General features: G+C 39.7%; 1 protein-coding gene across 2 annotated transcripts in view; it reads right to left on the reverse strand.

Moving 5' to 3' along the window:
* Positions 1-15,733, reverse strand: part of ppp4r1l (protein phosphatase 4, regulatory subunit 1-like) — a 150,391-nt gene that overhangs the window by 60,166 nt on the left and 74,492 nt on the right. For both annotated transcript variants that reach the window (XR_006314608.2, XM_043710084.2), the window contains exons 6-11: positions 12,743-12,889; positions 10,070-10,177; positions 9,658-9,723; positions 9,000-9,158; positions 8,292-8,425; positions 1,397-1,971 (exon numbers count right to left, since the gene is read on the reverse strand). Coding sequence is in view for 1 of the 2 variants with exons in the window: in XM_043710084.2 (XP_043566019.2) it covers positions 1,397-1,971; positions 8,292-8,425; positions 9,000-9,158; positions 9,658-9,723; positions 10,070-10,177; positions 12,743-12,889 (1,189 nt within the window). In the remaining variant the exon portion in view is untranslated. The remainder of the gene's footprint in view (positions 1-1,396; positions 1,972-8,291; positions 8,426-8,999; positions 9,159-9,657; positions 9,724-10,069; positions 10,178-12,742; positions 12,890-15,733) is intronic.

Genomic DNA, 15,733 nt, shown 5'->3' on the forward strand with positions numbered 1-15,733 from the left:
CCATTCTGATTTTTCGCTGCTGGCCAAAGGAATGTCTGTCTGTACCTTGGACTAGAGAGTCCCCTAACACAATCAATCTATTGGAACCAGACGTACTCCTCATTGCATTAGAGCCAGTCTCAATACTGGAAACTTGGCTGTTCATGTTACGTGCCACTGAGAATCCATCATCTCCTACATTTTCCACAACAGCATACTTGTTTGAAATGGGGATATCCACAGAAGGCTCCTGCACTAACGCCTACCTCTCTTACCTTTCCTGGAGTTAATCCATCTACGTGACTGTATCTGAGACTTTCACCCCCTTCCTTATAACTGCCATCCATCACATCCCCTTGCTCTTGTAGATTCCTCATTGCCTCTAACTGCCTCTCCAACCGATCCATTTGATCTGATAGGATCCATAACCAACGGCATTTATTGCAGATAAAATCCTCAGTACTCAAACTCTCCCTAAACTCCCACATCCAACAAGAAGAGCATATCACTCTACTCAGAGCCATTTTTGCTTTTTTCAATCTACAGACCCAGAAAATAGCACTGTCTTATTCCTCTACAAAACACTGCTCCAGGTTAAATCAATACTTATGCTTATATTTTAAGTTTAATCAAGAGACATAGCTCAATAAAACATTGAATCAAGAACGAACCCACTCTACTCACTACTGCAGACCTATTTTAAGGTCATTCTTAAAATCCACTTATCTGCTTCTGTGCTGTGACCTCTCCCAGACAGGTTCCGCCAAGATCAGTTGTGAATGTCATTGTTTTTTAATTTCCCCAGACGCACTCCGATGTCCAGCGATGTATGAATTCAACAGCAAAGGCAGTAACTGCTAACTCTGTCAGTTAGCAGTGTGGGTTTCTTTCTCTCTCTCCTGCACTGACCTCACCATGTGCTTCCTTTGTCTGTTCTTCTCCCTTTTAAAAGAGCTGTTGTTTTGACTTTTTTTCTATCCAAAGTTCCAAAACTAATTCCATTTGCCTGCAAATGGGCTGTATTCCCTACTTGTTCATTCGCCTGTCTAAATGCCTCTTAAAACTTTGCTATCATATCTACCACTTCCCCTAGTAGCACCTTCCAGGCAACTACCATTCACTTTAAACAAAACGTTCCCTGCACATCTCCTTTAAACTTTGACCGTCTCGCTGACACCCCAGCAGCTTATTCCATTGCCTCAACCTTCATAGAGCTTGTAACTAGGATAAACTTTAAGTGGATATGACGGGTCGTTTGTGAAAATATGGTTTGAAACTGAAAATTTTTTTTGCTCATCTTAAAAATACTGCTGTACATACGTGAACTGGTGTTCTCAAAGGTTTAACTAAAACTGCTAACTGGTCTGTGACAAATTGTTTCGCAAACAAATTACAGGAGACTTTATGACAACCATACCTTGGACATCAGGATCATCCAAGTGGGCCTGCAAAGTTTCCAGAACCTTCTCCAATTCATTGTTCCTTGTGAAGCCTTCGGTTAGTGACCCTGAAACGGAGGTGACCCCTGGATCCCGCTGGTCATCCTCAACCGCTGATTGTAGCAACTCTAAGTCAAAATTGATGTCAGGCAGAGGCTCTCGCCAATAAACAAATGAATTAAACAAGTCTCCAGAATGTTCCAAACTTAATGAAGGGGAAGTTGTACAAATCCTCTCAGTTTCTTCAGTAATTGCTACATCTGAACAATCATCTGTCAACACACATTTGCCTTTAACTTCTGCACAGTCCATAGCTGCCTGGTTACCTGTTGCAGAAGCAGGGTCAGTACTGTTTGAAGGCTTGGACAGTGACATTTTCATCTGATCCTCATGGCTGCCATTGCTTGTGCTTGGCTGAGAGCTCCTATTAGTTTCTGATATCTCATCCTGCTGAGGCAAGCTATCCCTGCAACTTGACTCTACTTTCGTCAATGAAGTGGGATTCTGTAAAGTGCCTTGGCTTCGAATTTGAGACAACTCTCTGGACGTAGCACTGAAACGAAAAGACATATGGTATAAAAAGTTGAATGAAACCACTTAACAGGAAATAACACATACCTGTAATCTGTCTTAAACTATAAGTGGCTGCAGTTTATACAGGTCCCGAGATACAATGCCTTTTTTGCAGGATAAGTAAAATGTTAAAAGCAAATCTTAACGTAGTACACAGGAAAGGAACAGACATGGTATAATTAGCATGGCATGCATTGCTCCTCATGCTCAGAGCCACTGTTTTCAGATATAATTGCTGACATAGATGGATCATGTTCCACCCACAGTGTTAATGTGCAGCAAATTCAGTGCATGAGAAAAACCATGGAGCTGGATCTAAAGCAAAAAGTGTTTCCCTAAATTAAAAGATATCAAACCTCTTGTTTTCAGTGAGTGATCTGGAAATAATGAATTTTAACAAAAACAGTTGCTGTGCAGAGAATTTGAGAGATTCAGGAGGTTAAAAAAAGTTGTTTTTCATCTTAGTTTGATTCAGGTTTTTTAAATGGAAAGTAGTCCTCCTTTAAGTGCTTCATCATTCTATATGACACAGCAGAGAAAAAGCCAGCAAGAAAACAGTTTCTATTCTCCCAACATTCATCACCTCTCCGCAAACAACCTAATCCATTTGTTTTTCAGACTTAAACATATAACAAAGAACTGCGAATGCTAGAGATCTCAAACACAAAAACAGAAATTGTTGGAGAAACACAGGAGGTCTGGCACCATGTGTGGAAACAAACTGAGGTAATGTTTCAAGTCCACTGACCCATCTTCAGAAACATTTGAAGGCTCTAAAACGGTCTTCTCGTTTCACAGGTGTACCAGACCTGTTGAGTTTCTCTAGGAATTGTTGTTTTTGTGTGTTTTCAAACTTGTTAGGGTGATATACTTCTGTCAACTCAACAATAAAAAAAAAGCATCAAAAACACTTATGTCCCAATTTTAGATTCAGAATGTCAACTGGCCAAAGTAAAATGCTGCTATGACAACAGAAACCGTTCTTCAAAATCAGAATACAGTGGCAAAAAAACCATATTATTAGATTAATGAGTACAGATGGATAAAAATTTGGAGATCTTTGATTATGCCGTTCTAATCTGACTTACAAACACCAAAAATTAAGGAATGCTTTTCACTAACAAGTGCAGGATCCCTGAAAAGTCAAAGCTCGTTGGAAAAGAACAGATTTATATTGTGCAATGTGAAAGCAAAAATAATGTTTCATCCCGAGCTGTGTGCCAGTCACTGTATCATCAATGGTATTCTCCCTTTGTGACAAACATAGTCATTTATTCGTGCACTGATACATTACAGCTGAACTAGTTCAGTTGGGAAACCATTAGACTGAAGACCTAAAGGTTCCTGGTTCAATCTTGGATTTCAGCAGCATCAGTGGTTGAGGGCTCTGGATCTGTTCCGAATGGAGTTTAGAAGGATGGAGGTGGGGAGGGGGGGATCCGACTGACGACACAATCTCACAGTGAAACCATGAGCTTTTAGAGGAGGAAGTTCTCCAGACTGAGCACGGTTAACCTGTGGAACTCATCGCTGCAGAGGCTAAGTAATTGTATATATATTAAACAGAGAGAGTTAGATTCCTGATTGGTAAGGCGGTCAGGGGTTACAAGGAGAAGGCTGAAGAATGAGATTGAGAAACACATCAGCTATGGCAGAGTAGACTTGATGGGCCAAGTGTTCCAATTCCGCTCCTACATATTTATGGTCTTTGTATCTAAAACATCTCAAACCTAACATATAAGTCGCAGAGAGGCACAGAAACCTGAAAACACACAAAGCTGAAAGCTTTATGATCTTTGTGAGATTTAATTTTGATGTTGACAGGAACTTAACTTTCTACGAATGACTAAATACACACAGTACAAATGTTGTCAAGACTGGCCAGGAGCCCCTTGCAGATTCCTGACTCTTTCCATTTTTCTGTATTTTCTCAATTTTTTTAAAATGTAGAAATGCCAAACTCACAACACAGGTTTAGGGCAAATTAAATATTCTTCTCTAGTTTAGCCCTCATTTAATTACCTCTATACAAGCTTTCAGCAGGAGGGGACTGTGTTTGTCCAGGTTAATTTCAGCTTTTCACTAGGAGCTGAAACATACCAGTTTTACATGGGAGCGTAGCAGGTTAGAAAATGAGAAAAGAACTTAGCAAAACTTGGGAGGAAGGAAAGCAAGAAGGAAAATAAGTAGAAAGATGTTGTATGTGGCTGATTACAAACTTAAGAGTTGATATACAGGTGTGCAGAAGACATGGTTATTAAATTAATTAACAAAAGGTTTTAAGGATAAAACATGTAGGAGGTTGTGAGGTGACCTTATAGAGGTTTATAAAATCATGAAGGGAATAGATCAGGTGAATGGCATGTGTCATTTGCCTAAGGTGGGGGATTTCAAGGCCAAGGGGTCATTTTTTTTTAAAGTGAAAGGAAGAGTCATGAGGGGCAATTCTTTTTTTACACAGAGTAGTTCATATGTGGAATAAAATTCCAAAGGAAATGATGGATGCAGGTATAGTTACAATGTTTAAATGACATTTAGATAAGCTCATGAATAAGAGTGTTTGGAGGGATATGGGCCAAGTGCAGACAGGTGGGACTAGTTTATTTTAGGATTATGGTCGGTGGGGTGTTTGTGATTCTAAGACTCCGTGTCAATTAGTTTAACTTGGGCAGTGGTAAAGCTTACAGAATTGAAATCCCTGGACAAAATAAACAGTCAATTAGACATCTGTATATTAGTTAAGGAAACCAACACAGTTTTTTAAAGGCAAATTTTGTGTAGCTTATTCAGACAGAGTCAAGTGTTGAAAATAATACTTTTGGTTACAAGAATGAAGACAAGATACAATTCCAAAGTGACATATGAAGAAAAGTGATCTTTGGAGCTTGTAGGACTGGCTGAGAAATGTTTGAAAAAGCATACAGGATTCTGGGGCAGAGTGTATAGAAGCATGAAAGTTAAAATGAACACTTATAAAATATTGGTGCAGCTTCACCTGAAGAATGGTGTCCAATTTTGGGGAGGATATAAATATTTTGAACAAGAGTACAGAAAGGACAATGATTCCAGAAATGATGGACATCAGCTATGTGGTTACAGTGGAGTTTTGTTTGAGCTCCTGACAAGAGATCTGACAGAAAAGTTCAAAATCATGGTAGTGGTCCAGACAAAAAAGTAACACGCTATCATTGGCAAAAAGGTCACGGACTGGGGAACATAGATTTCAAGTAACAGGATATGACATTGAATGCATCGCCTGAAAGGAAAACGTTTTCTTCTGTGTTTCATACGGTAATTAGGATAAACATCTAAAGGCAAAGTCGTATGAAAAAGGGAAAAGCCAAGGGGGAGGACACAACTAAATTTATTTTCAAGAGAGCTTGTGCAGAGTTAATGGGTTGATACATGTACTACTTTTCAATACAATGTGGTGGAAGGGGCAGAGCAGTGGAGAGACAGAGAGAGAAAGAACATGAGGGAGGGAGGAAATTGCAGAATTACATTTTATTTTGCTCAAAATCTGCATGAATACTTGTAAGGCTCTATAATACTCTTTTTTAGAAATAGAATCAGTCTGAACATTGGGACACAGACAACCTCACACAAGGCACCTCACACCTTCAATGATCTGGGCCAACATGACACCTATTGTTAAAGTTGTCTTGAGAAGGTAACTTTTATAAAAGAAGTTCTGAGATTTACATATGAAAGAACTGAAAGCAACATGGTCATTCTAAAAGGTGAAAGACTTAAACAAATCAGGTCTTTTTCAATATATAGTTTCAGCTGCATCACACAGTAAACACTTGCTATAAATTCTGTGTCTCACGATCTTGTACTCTACAACCACCTGATGAAGAAGTAGTGCTTCGAAAGCTCATGCTTCCAAATAAACCTGTTGGACTTTCACCTGGTGTTGTATGATTTTTAATTTTGTAAACTAGTTATGATAACCTCCAGCAGTCCTCACTTTCTCCTTTGGTAACAATAGCTTCAGTCCTGTTTTGCTCCTTTGCCAGGTGCCAGTCCGCCTTGTTACTTAAGAGCCAAGCATGTGTAGCTATTTCCTGCTGTATAGTCTGGTGTGCTCACCCCAAAATCAACTAATTTACCTTGTGATTGAATATTTTGGCATAGCTGTGTCAGACAAGAAAGTTCCATTTTATTTAGACTGGTCACATTTCTTTTATTCACATATTTCATATCAGAGCAAAGCAGAAATAGCTTAGAAGATGCTGGAACTGCTGTCAAAAATGATGGTCCAAATTTCAGACCAGAATTTGGTGTATAATTATCGTTCAGGTCAGCAACTGGCAGCAAAACAATTTGCCACCTTCACCCGAGTCTGACACGGGCTTTCGTTATGGCAGAACCACGCACTTCCTCTTCCTGATCGCAGTCTACAAATATGTTGTTGACATATCAAGAGCATTCTTGTAGAATGTACATAATTTTGAAAAGCACACATGTTCAACAAAAAAGGTACTACAGTTAGAACAATAAAATTAGGAATGAAGTGTGTTGTCAGACAGAAGAATAAAGCCCAAAGTCCTTTCTGCTCCTTGCCAATTTATAAACATGATCTACCTCATTAATTCGAGGGGACAGCACCATGAAAATGCTTTCTCACGCACATTGGGGGCCAGTTCCTCACACTGGGAGAGAGTCATAGAGTCAGGCAGCACGGAAACAGGTCCTTCTGCTCAACTCATCAATACAGATTAAGTATCACAACCTAAGCTTAATCCAATTTGCCTGCATTTGAACCATATCTCTCTAAGTCTTTCTTTTCCATGTATCTTTAAGAAAGTCTTTTAAATGTTGCAATTGTACCCACCTCTACCACTTCCTCTAGCACCTTGTTTCATATATGCTCCACCCTCTGTATGAAAAGGTTACGTCTCGGATTCCTTTTAAATCTTTTCCCTTTCACCTTGCCCTCTAGTTTTGGACTCCCTTAACCTGGGGCAAAGACCTTGGCTATTCACCATACCTATGCCCTTCATGACTGTATTACTCTCTAAGAGGTCACCCCTCAGCTTCCCACGTTCCAGGGAAAAAAAGCCTCAACCTATCCAGCCTCTTCTTTTAACTCAAATCTTCCAGTCTTGGTAACACCTTTGTAAAGGGTGGCATAGTGGCTCAGTGGTTGGCACTGCTGCCTCACAGCACCAGGGACCTGGGTTTGATTCCTGCCTCTAGCCACTATCTGTGTGGAGTTTGCACATTCTCCCAGTGTCAGCTGGGTTTCCTCCCACAGTACAAAAAATATGCAGATCAGGTGAATGGGCCATGCTAAATCGACCATATTGTTAGGTCCATTAATCAGGGGTAAATGTAGGGTACTAAGGTAGCGGAATGGGTCTGGGCGGGTTACATTTTGGAGGGTCAGTGTAGACTTGTTGGGCCAAATGGCCTGTTTCTACACTGTAGGGAATCTAATCTAAATCTTTCCTGCATGCTTTCCAGTTTAATAACATCCATCCCATAGCAGGGAAACCAAAATTATGTGCAGTACTCAAAATGTAGCCATACCATTGTCTTATACAGCTGTAATATGATATCTTAACTCCTGTACTCAAAGCTTCGACCAATGAAGGCAAGTGTGCCAAGCACCTACTTCACCACCACGTCTACCTGCTACGCCATTTTAAAGGAACTGTATACTTGATTCCCTAGGTGTCTCTGTTCAACAACATTACCCAGTGCCCTACCATTAACTGTTTAATTCCTATCCTGGTTTATCTTACCAAAATGCAACACCTCGCATTTATCTGAATTAAATAGTATCTACCATTCCTTAGCCCACTGGCCAGGTTGATCAAGATCCCTTTGTTGTGTTAGATAACCTTTTCACCATCAACCAATTTTGGTATCATCCACAAACCTATTAACTATGCCTCCTATATTCTGATCCAAATCATTTATATAAATGATCAAGTGATAAATGAGGGGAGAAATAATTAATACAAACTATAACAAATATCTTTGAAAGGAAAATAATTCCCTATTTGAATAACAATTGCATCCAAAAGTTGTATACCTGTCTTGAAGGAAGAAAATATCTTGTGATTATATGAGGATTTTGTGTTGTTATATAAAAAGAGTGATTACAATTAGCAGAAGAAAATAAAAGCTTAGTCAGAAATGTTTTGTTGGAGAGAAATTGGTTTGTCCTTAGTCCTCCCCTGCATTGGAAATGGTTATTTAGAACACAACTTTCTGCAGAAGCAGCAAGCAAGCATGAGCAATCTACCCCCTAAAGCCATAATTTAAGTACTGTCTGATCTGCATGCATACCTGACATCTGCACCGCTATTGTCCAGCTGTCTAATGCTCAGTGTACCATCCTCCTTGATATACAGGCCAGCACTAGATGGGTTGGCAAAAGTGGAGATAAATGGACCTAGAGACTGGAACGCAGCTTGGCGGACCTGGCAGGGTCAACAAAGTTTCAGTAAACGGATATCATTTTGTTAGAGCACTCTTCAGATTTAGAAGCTGAAGTTTACAATTACATGCGTTTGTTACACATCAAGTGGTACACATATCTCAGAACCGCAAAACAGCTAAATCAGGTTTGTTGGCAGGGCCGAAATGACACACTAAAACTTTTTCAGGTTTACTTAACCAATCTACAACCAAGATCACCATGCCCATATGAGGCACCTCCAGAGTTCTTCAGGTTCAGTGAAGGGATAAATACATACAGGACAAGAATCGTTTTCCAAGTTGTCACCACTACAAAGTACATGGACTTGACCCAATCAGTAGCATTTTAACTGTTTATACTAGATCCGAAGTCGCCCATTGATCTCCTTGAAACTGGATGCATGATATGGCAATAGCAGGTTATATGCAGCTTATAAAGCAAACATGCAGTTTACAATATGTCAGAACATAAAGGCTCACTAGCTTTCAAGAAGTGCAGCAGGCCATCTGTTAAAATCTCTTTTCTACTACTGCTCTCTGAAATCATCCAAAGTGATTTCCCAAGGTGGTTCTTACCCATCTAGAAGGGTCACTGATGAGATTAATGAAAAGTGGGGAGAGTTTGGTCCTGCGAACCTCAGGAGTAACAGAGCAGGAAACCGCCATGAAGCATTCTGCACATGCTTTCCGAATGCCCCAAACATTGTCTGAGCACAGTTGGAAGAACCTGGGGATCTGAAATCAAGTACAATTTTGAGAGAGAAACAAAGGTTAGGTAACAAAAGCAGTTTAAAAAATGCTAGCCAATACACACAACAGGCCAGGGGTGCTGAGCTCTTTTGTTGGTTAAAAAGGTCAAAAAGCAGAAAAATACATCTAAGAAACAACTGAAAAATTCAAAACTTCAAAATAATAAATTACTTACTTTCAATATATTAGTAAGCATCTGTTCAATTGTCACTGGAGTCTTAAGAGTTCAAAGGTCACACATTTTACACCTTGTCAGAATAGTTCCAGAGTGCTTCAGATACAGTGGGTTTTTCTAAGTTTCAATTACTCGGTGACTCGTGCTGAGCATCAATCTAACTGTTAAACTGTGCTGAGCTCAGGGATGGCATTTGTTACAATATGTCCTTAGTGTCACTAAAGTATAAGGTTGATACTTCAATTTTGTAATGCACAATTCTCAAATACTGTGTCATAGTGATAAAAAAGGAAGGAGGCATTCACATACCAGATACTTCTCAGTTGCCTCTTGGCCAACTGTATTAGAGATATCTCCAAAATTAGTTGCACACACCTTAGGGAGTAGAAAAAAGGAGCTTAAATTGTCACATCAAGCAAAGGATTCTATTCAATTAGATATTGTGCACAAATACAGATATGTCACAGATTCAATGACACAGTTTGCTTTCCAAAATATCATCAGAGGCAGTCACTGGACTGATCTAAATCAAAGCCTTCTCTCTAAAGGTGTATTGAATTTCTGTTTTTCTTCCCCCAAATACTGACAAGCCTTCAAGTACACCTTTAGTTTATACTTCAGAAACACAATGATATGTTAAGCGGAGGTGCCAGTTAAACTGGACCATTGATTCAAGGGCAACATATAGGAACAAAAATAGAGATATTACAATTCCATTTACCTTACGGACATGGAACAGCTTTCCATCACTACACAGCTCACAGAATCGAAAAAGCAGCAGACGCTCAGTTATTTCACCAGTCAATATGGAGGCCATTTTACAAATTATCTACATGACAAGAGAAAGGGTCGTCAAATAAATTGTCAACATAAAGACCCAGAGAAAATAGTTTGTAGTGAACGCAATGGAAAGAAATGGGAATTGAATAATTTTGGCTGCATAAATAAGGTTCCCTTAAATTTATACTTCTAAATGCAGTTGCTGCTCTGCCAATACCCAGCCACTGCTCAAACCCCAGGTAACAATAATAAAGATGGCAGATGGTGAAGTTTGAATTCCATGAAAGAAAAGTCTGGAATAAAAATGCTAGTTGAATGGCAACTATATGGTTTGTCATAAAAACCCAATTAGTTCACTAATGTCCTTTAGGAAAAGAAATCTGCGGTTCTTACCTGGTCTAGGTTACATATGACTCCAGATCAACAAAGATGTGGTGAACTCTTAGCTACCCTCTGGCCAATAAATGCTGGCCTACCCATCAGAAGCACAGTGATCTGTTTTGCAGGGCATTAGTTGGACTGACATCCATATTCCATTATGAATGTATGTTCATAAAACGATAAAGAACACACTGGAAAGACTCAGATTATGCAACATCTATGGAGAAAAACAGCTAACATTTCAGATCAATGATCTTTCAAAAGAACTGAAATTTTACCAGTTTTCCACCTGCAACAGATAATGCCCAATGTTCTACATATTTCCAAAATTTTCCATTTTTATTTCACATTTCCTGCATATGTACCATTCCTAATCAAGTATTTATTGATACATTCAATGTATCAAATTGTATTTTCCACAAATTGGTGTCCATGAAACAAAACCACAGTAATTTATATTTACCATCAATACTACTCAGGCCAATATATTATCAAGTGTTTATTTACTTGATGAAGAAATTGCTGTAGTGCACTTTGTATACATTAAAGGATAAAGTCACCACAGTCTTACCAGACCATCGGTTGGTTTCTCATTTGTGAAAGACAACAGCAGCTGTCTAACTCAATAGTCACCACCCCTTAGGCAAGAGAAGAGGTTAGGAAGGAGAGTCTTTTTGGTAACCTCTGCTGGTGTAGGAACTGAACCCACACTGTTGCCATAGCTCTGCATTGCAAACCAGCCATCCAGCCAACTCAGCTAACATACATACGATGGCAGTGATGGAGGACTGAATGTTTAAGATGGCAGTTATGCAGTCAATAGAGTTTGGAGGCAAAATCATTCACTACTTCAAATCTACTACTGTAACACTGTATTCATATGGCTACTGGAATTAAGTTTTTGTATAAATGTTAACTCCAGGATGCTGATGGTGGGGGCTTCAGTGATGGTGGTATCATTAAACATGAAGGGAAGATGGCTATAACTTTTCCCTTGTTAAGAGAGTTTCTCATACTTGTGTGATGCTAATGTTACTTATCACTGATCAACCCAAGCTCAAGCATTGTCCAGGTCCTAGCACTCCTAAAGTCACAGTAGCCCACAACTCAGAGACACACCCTTTGGTCCAAACTGGTCCATGACAATCAAAGTTTCCATCCACGCTAACCCCATTTTCCTGCACTTGGCTCATATACTTCTAAACCTTTTCTATCCACGTATATGTCCAAATGCCTTTTAAATGTTGTTAATGTACCCGCCTCAACCACTTCCACTGGCGGCTCATTCCATATACGTACCATCATCTGTATAAAATGTTGCCCCTCAGATTCCCTTTTGTTCTTTCCCTTCTAACCTTAAAGTGACGCCCTCTGGTCCTCGATTCACCAAGTCTGGGAAAAAGAGTGCATTCACCCTATCCATACCTCTCATGATCTTATACATATCTATAGGATACCCCCCCTCAGTGCTCGAAAGAAAAAAGTTGTCGAACATCTCCCTATAACTCAGACCTTTGAAGCCTGGCAACATCCTTGTAAATTTCTTCTGCACACTTTCTAGTTTAATAATATCCTTCCTGTAGTAAAGTGACCAAAACTGAACACAATACTCCAAGTGCCTCCTCATCAACGTCCTGCATAACTGCAACATTACTTCCCAACTTCCAAACTCCATGCCATAACTGAAGGCCAGTGTGCCAAAAGCCTTCTTCCCTGCCCTGTCTACCTGTGATTCCATTTTCAGAGAACCATGCACTTGAACTCCAAGGTCACTCTGTTCCACTAAACTCCTTAAGGCTCTATTTGCTCTGTTTTGCGAGAAAGCTGCCCATGCGATTTTTAATGGAGATGACCAGCTTTTTGTATTTATAGACACAAAATTAAATCAAGTAGAAAAGAAGTTAATGTAAAATTAGGGAATTCTGTTATCTTTTGAAACAATGGGTTATAAATCAGCTTTTATCTCTCTAAACACTTAGTAAGTCCATATACTTGCAAACATTTGTCACCTCTGCAGAAAATAGTGTGCCTGTTACAGAATTCACTCAATTGAAACGGCATGAAGAAAATCAGGTAGACAATCCGCTGCCACACTGCTACCCAGATAGGAAAGGTAAAAATGAGCTTCCCAAGAATTCCATCGTGACTTTAAATTCGACCTTAGCTCAAAAGGAAGGCAATGGTTGACTGCCATTCCAGTTCGAACCTTGTGAATGTCAACAAGAATACTTACTGCCACAGCTTCAATCTTGTAGTCATCATCACTGTCAGGAGCTGTGAGATCCAGAAGAACTGGGCAAACCTTTACCTCTACGTCAGTCCTGTCAATGAGCTCCTGTTCCAGCAATACCAATAGCGCAGCCTGACTTGTTTTTCTAACCTAAGAATGAAAAAGGAATAAAACATTAAAAGGTGGATCTTATGGGCCAGTAGTAATATGCCTACCTTTGGTCTAGAAGGTTTAGGTTCAAGTTCCACCTGCCCCTGAGTTGTGTCTTAACATGTCCGAAAAGGCAGATTAAAAAATAATTATAAAAGGATCACTTACTGATACTATGATATGGTGAGATTAGGAGCTATATAATTGCAGATATTTCCTAATCTGTTCAGAGATGTTATGACACACGATCCTTGATCCTCTAAGCCTTCCCCATCATTCAATGCAATCAAGGCTGACATTGTCTACATTCCAATTTTCTGCACACTCACCATATCCTTTAAATTTCCTGGGAGATCAAAAAACTGTTTATCCAGCCTTGAAATATACTCAACAAACATCCATAATATTCTGGAATGGACAATTGCAATTTATCTCTACCCTCTGCTTCCTGAACATGAACCAATTCACCACACATAAACATATTAATCCCAACCACAGGAACCCTCATTTTGTGTGAATCTTTTATGTGGCACTATTCAATGTCTTTGGAAAGTGCATATAAGAATACAAGAACTAGGAGCAGGAGTAGGCAATTCAGCCTATTGAGTCTGCTCCACCATTTGATAGGATCATGGCTGATCTCATCTCAGCTGCAACTCCACTTTCCTGCCCAGTCTCCAAAACCCTTCAACTACTTAAAATATACTGGGCTTCCATTTTCCATTTTCTTCGCCATGTCCACTGAACTTAATTTTTATTCTTTTGCAGGATGTGGGTGTTGCTGGCTATGCCAGTATTTATTACCACCCCTAATTGCACAGAGGACAGTTAACAATCAACCATATTGCTATGGGTCTGGAGTCACATGTAGGCCAGACCAATTAAGCAGGTGGCAGTTCCCTTCCCTAACAGACATTAGCAAACAAGGTGGGTTTTTTCAACAATCAACAATGGTTCATGATCATCATTAGACCCTTAATTCCAGATTTTTACTGAATTCAAATTCCACCATCTGCCTTGGCAGGTTTGAGCCCAGGTCCCCAGAATACTTCAGTCGCTGCATTAACAGTCTGATGAGAATACCACTCGGCCTTCACCTTCCCACAGTCTCCATAAGATTGTTAAGCATAATTTCCCTTTTTCAAAACCATACTAATTAGGATTTTGAAATCCAATATTGAAGCTTCCTTAAAAATGGATTCCAGCAATTTCCAATGATTAATGCTAGACTAAATGTCCACTAGTTTCTCTTTTCTCTCTCCTTCCTTCATTGAAAGAATTGATTATGTACAATTTCTGATCAGTCACAACTGTTACAGTATCTAGGAGATTTTGTAAATTCAAAACCAGCACATCCACTCTCTCTGGCATAGGCCATCAGGTTCTGAGCATTTGTTGTTTCTCATCACTCAAGGTTTTCTAATACACCTTCTCTGCTAATATTCATTACTTAGATTTGTAACTCAGGTTGTGGGTATGGTCGGAGATTCATTCACCAAGCTGAGGTGATTTGTGCTGACGTCTCATCGCCTTGCTCGGTGACATCCTCAGTGCACCTCCATTGAAGCACTAGTGGTCTGTCAAGCCAAGTATTTATGTATCTCTGTTTCCTGGTACATCTGTATCTGAGTGGTTTGTATATGGGATCCAGTTCAATATGTTTATTGTTTGAGTTCTGGTTGGAGTGCCAGGTTTCAAGGAAATCTCTCGCATATCTCTGTTTTGCCTATCCTAGGATCATTATTGTCCCGGCTGAATTCGTGGGTGGAAATGAGAGAGTACCGGTTGTGTCTGGCAGTGGTAAGCTAATGTTTGTGTACTCATATCGTCAGTTTTCTTTCTGTTTGTCCTATGTAGTGTTTTTCACAGTCCTTGCAGGGTATCTTGTAGATTACGTTCGTCCTGTTGGATGTAGTTGTTGGGTCTTTAACTTTTGAGAGGAGCTGGTGAAAGATGTTTACTGGTTTGTGGGCCACTATGATTCCTAGGGGTCTGAGTAGTTGGGTAGTCATTTCTGATATGTCCTTGATATACAGTATGGTCACTATTGTATCTGGTCGTGTAGTGTTTTCTTCTTTAGGTTGGCTGTATAAGTACAAAGGATAGGTAGTGCTGTTGGGTACCCATTCCTTTTAAGTCCTTTGAATAAGTGTTCCTGTTCTGCCTTCTGGAGTTTTTGATTGCTGCTGTGTGTCCTAGCCCTTAAATAGTGTCCTAATGCAGCTTCATTTGAGGGTGCTGGGGTGGTTGCTGTTAATAGTTCAGTATCTGGTCTTTATAGGTGTGTGTTCTTCTTGTATACACTGGTATGGAGTTCACCCTCAGACTCCGAAATCTGTCTTGGTATTCCGACTAAACTATAACTAAGAAGCCACAGACTGGATGAAGAAACACAACAGACGATCAGACAGATGATAGCCCCAATTCTAAGCAGAAAAGGAGACTGAAAACATACTCACCCACAAGAAAAGAAAGGACTGGAGAAACTCAAAAAGGAACAGGATGACAGTAATACTAAACAGAAACCACTACACACAGAAAGCAAACAAACTACTGCACGATACTACTACTTACCCACAGGTGACAATAGACCTGACCCCACAATTTGAGAACAAGATTACCACAACACTAAAGAAGAGGCGTCAGCAAGACAGACCTTCAAAAAATGAAACTCAAAGGATTCAAAACACCCCAATTCTACAGACTACCCAAGGTTCACAAAACAGGAGTACCCCTCATATCTATTATATCGCTCCCACTAACACCGACCTACAAGTTAGCCAAAGAACTGCAGAAAAGACTGAAACACTGAGTAGAGTACTCCAACCACTCCATTCACGACTC

The sequence above is a fragment of the Chiloscyllium plagiosum genome, unplaced genomic scaffold, assembly GCF_037043375.1.
Source record: "Chiloscyllium plagiosum isolate Xiang-an unplaced genomic scaffold, Cpla_swu_hap1 HiC_scaffold_15, whole genome shotgun sequence".
In the NCBI taxonomy this organism is placed as follows: Eukaryota; Metazoa; Chordata; class Chondrichthyes; order Orectolobiformes; family Hemiscylliidae; genus Chiloscyllium; species Chiloscyllium plagiosum.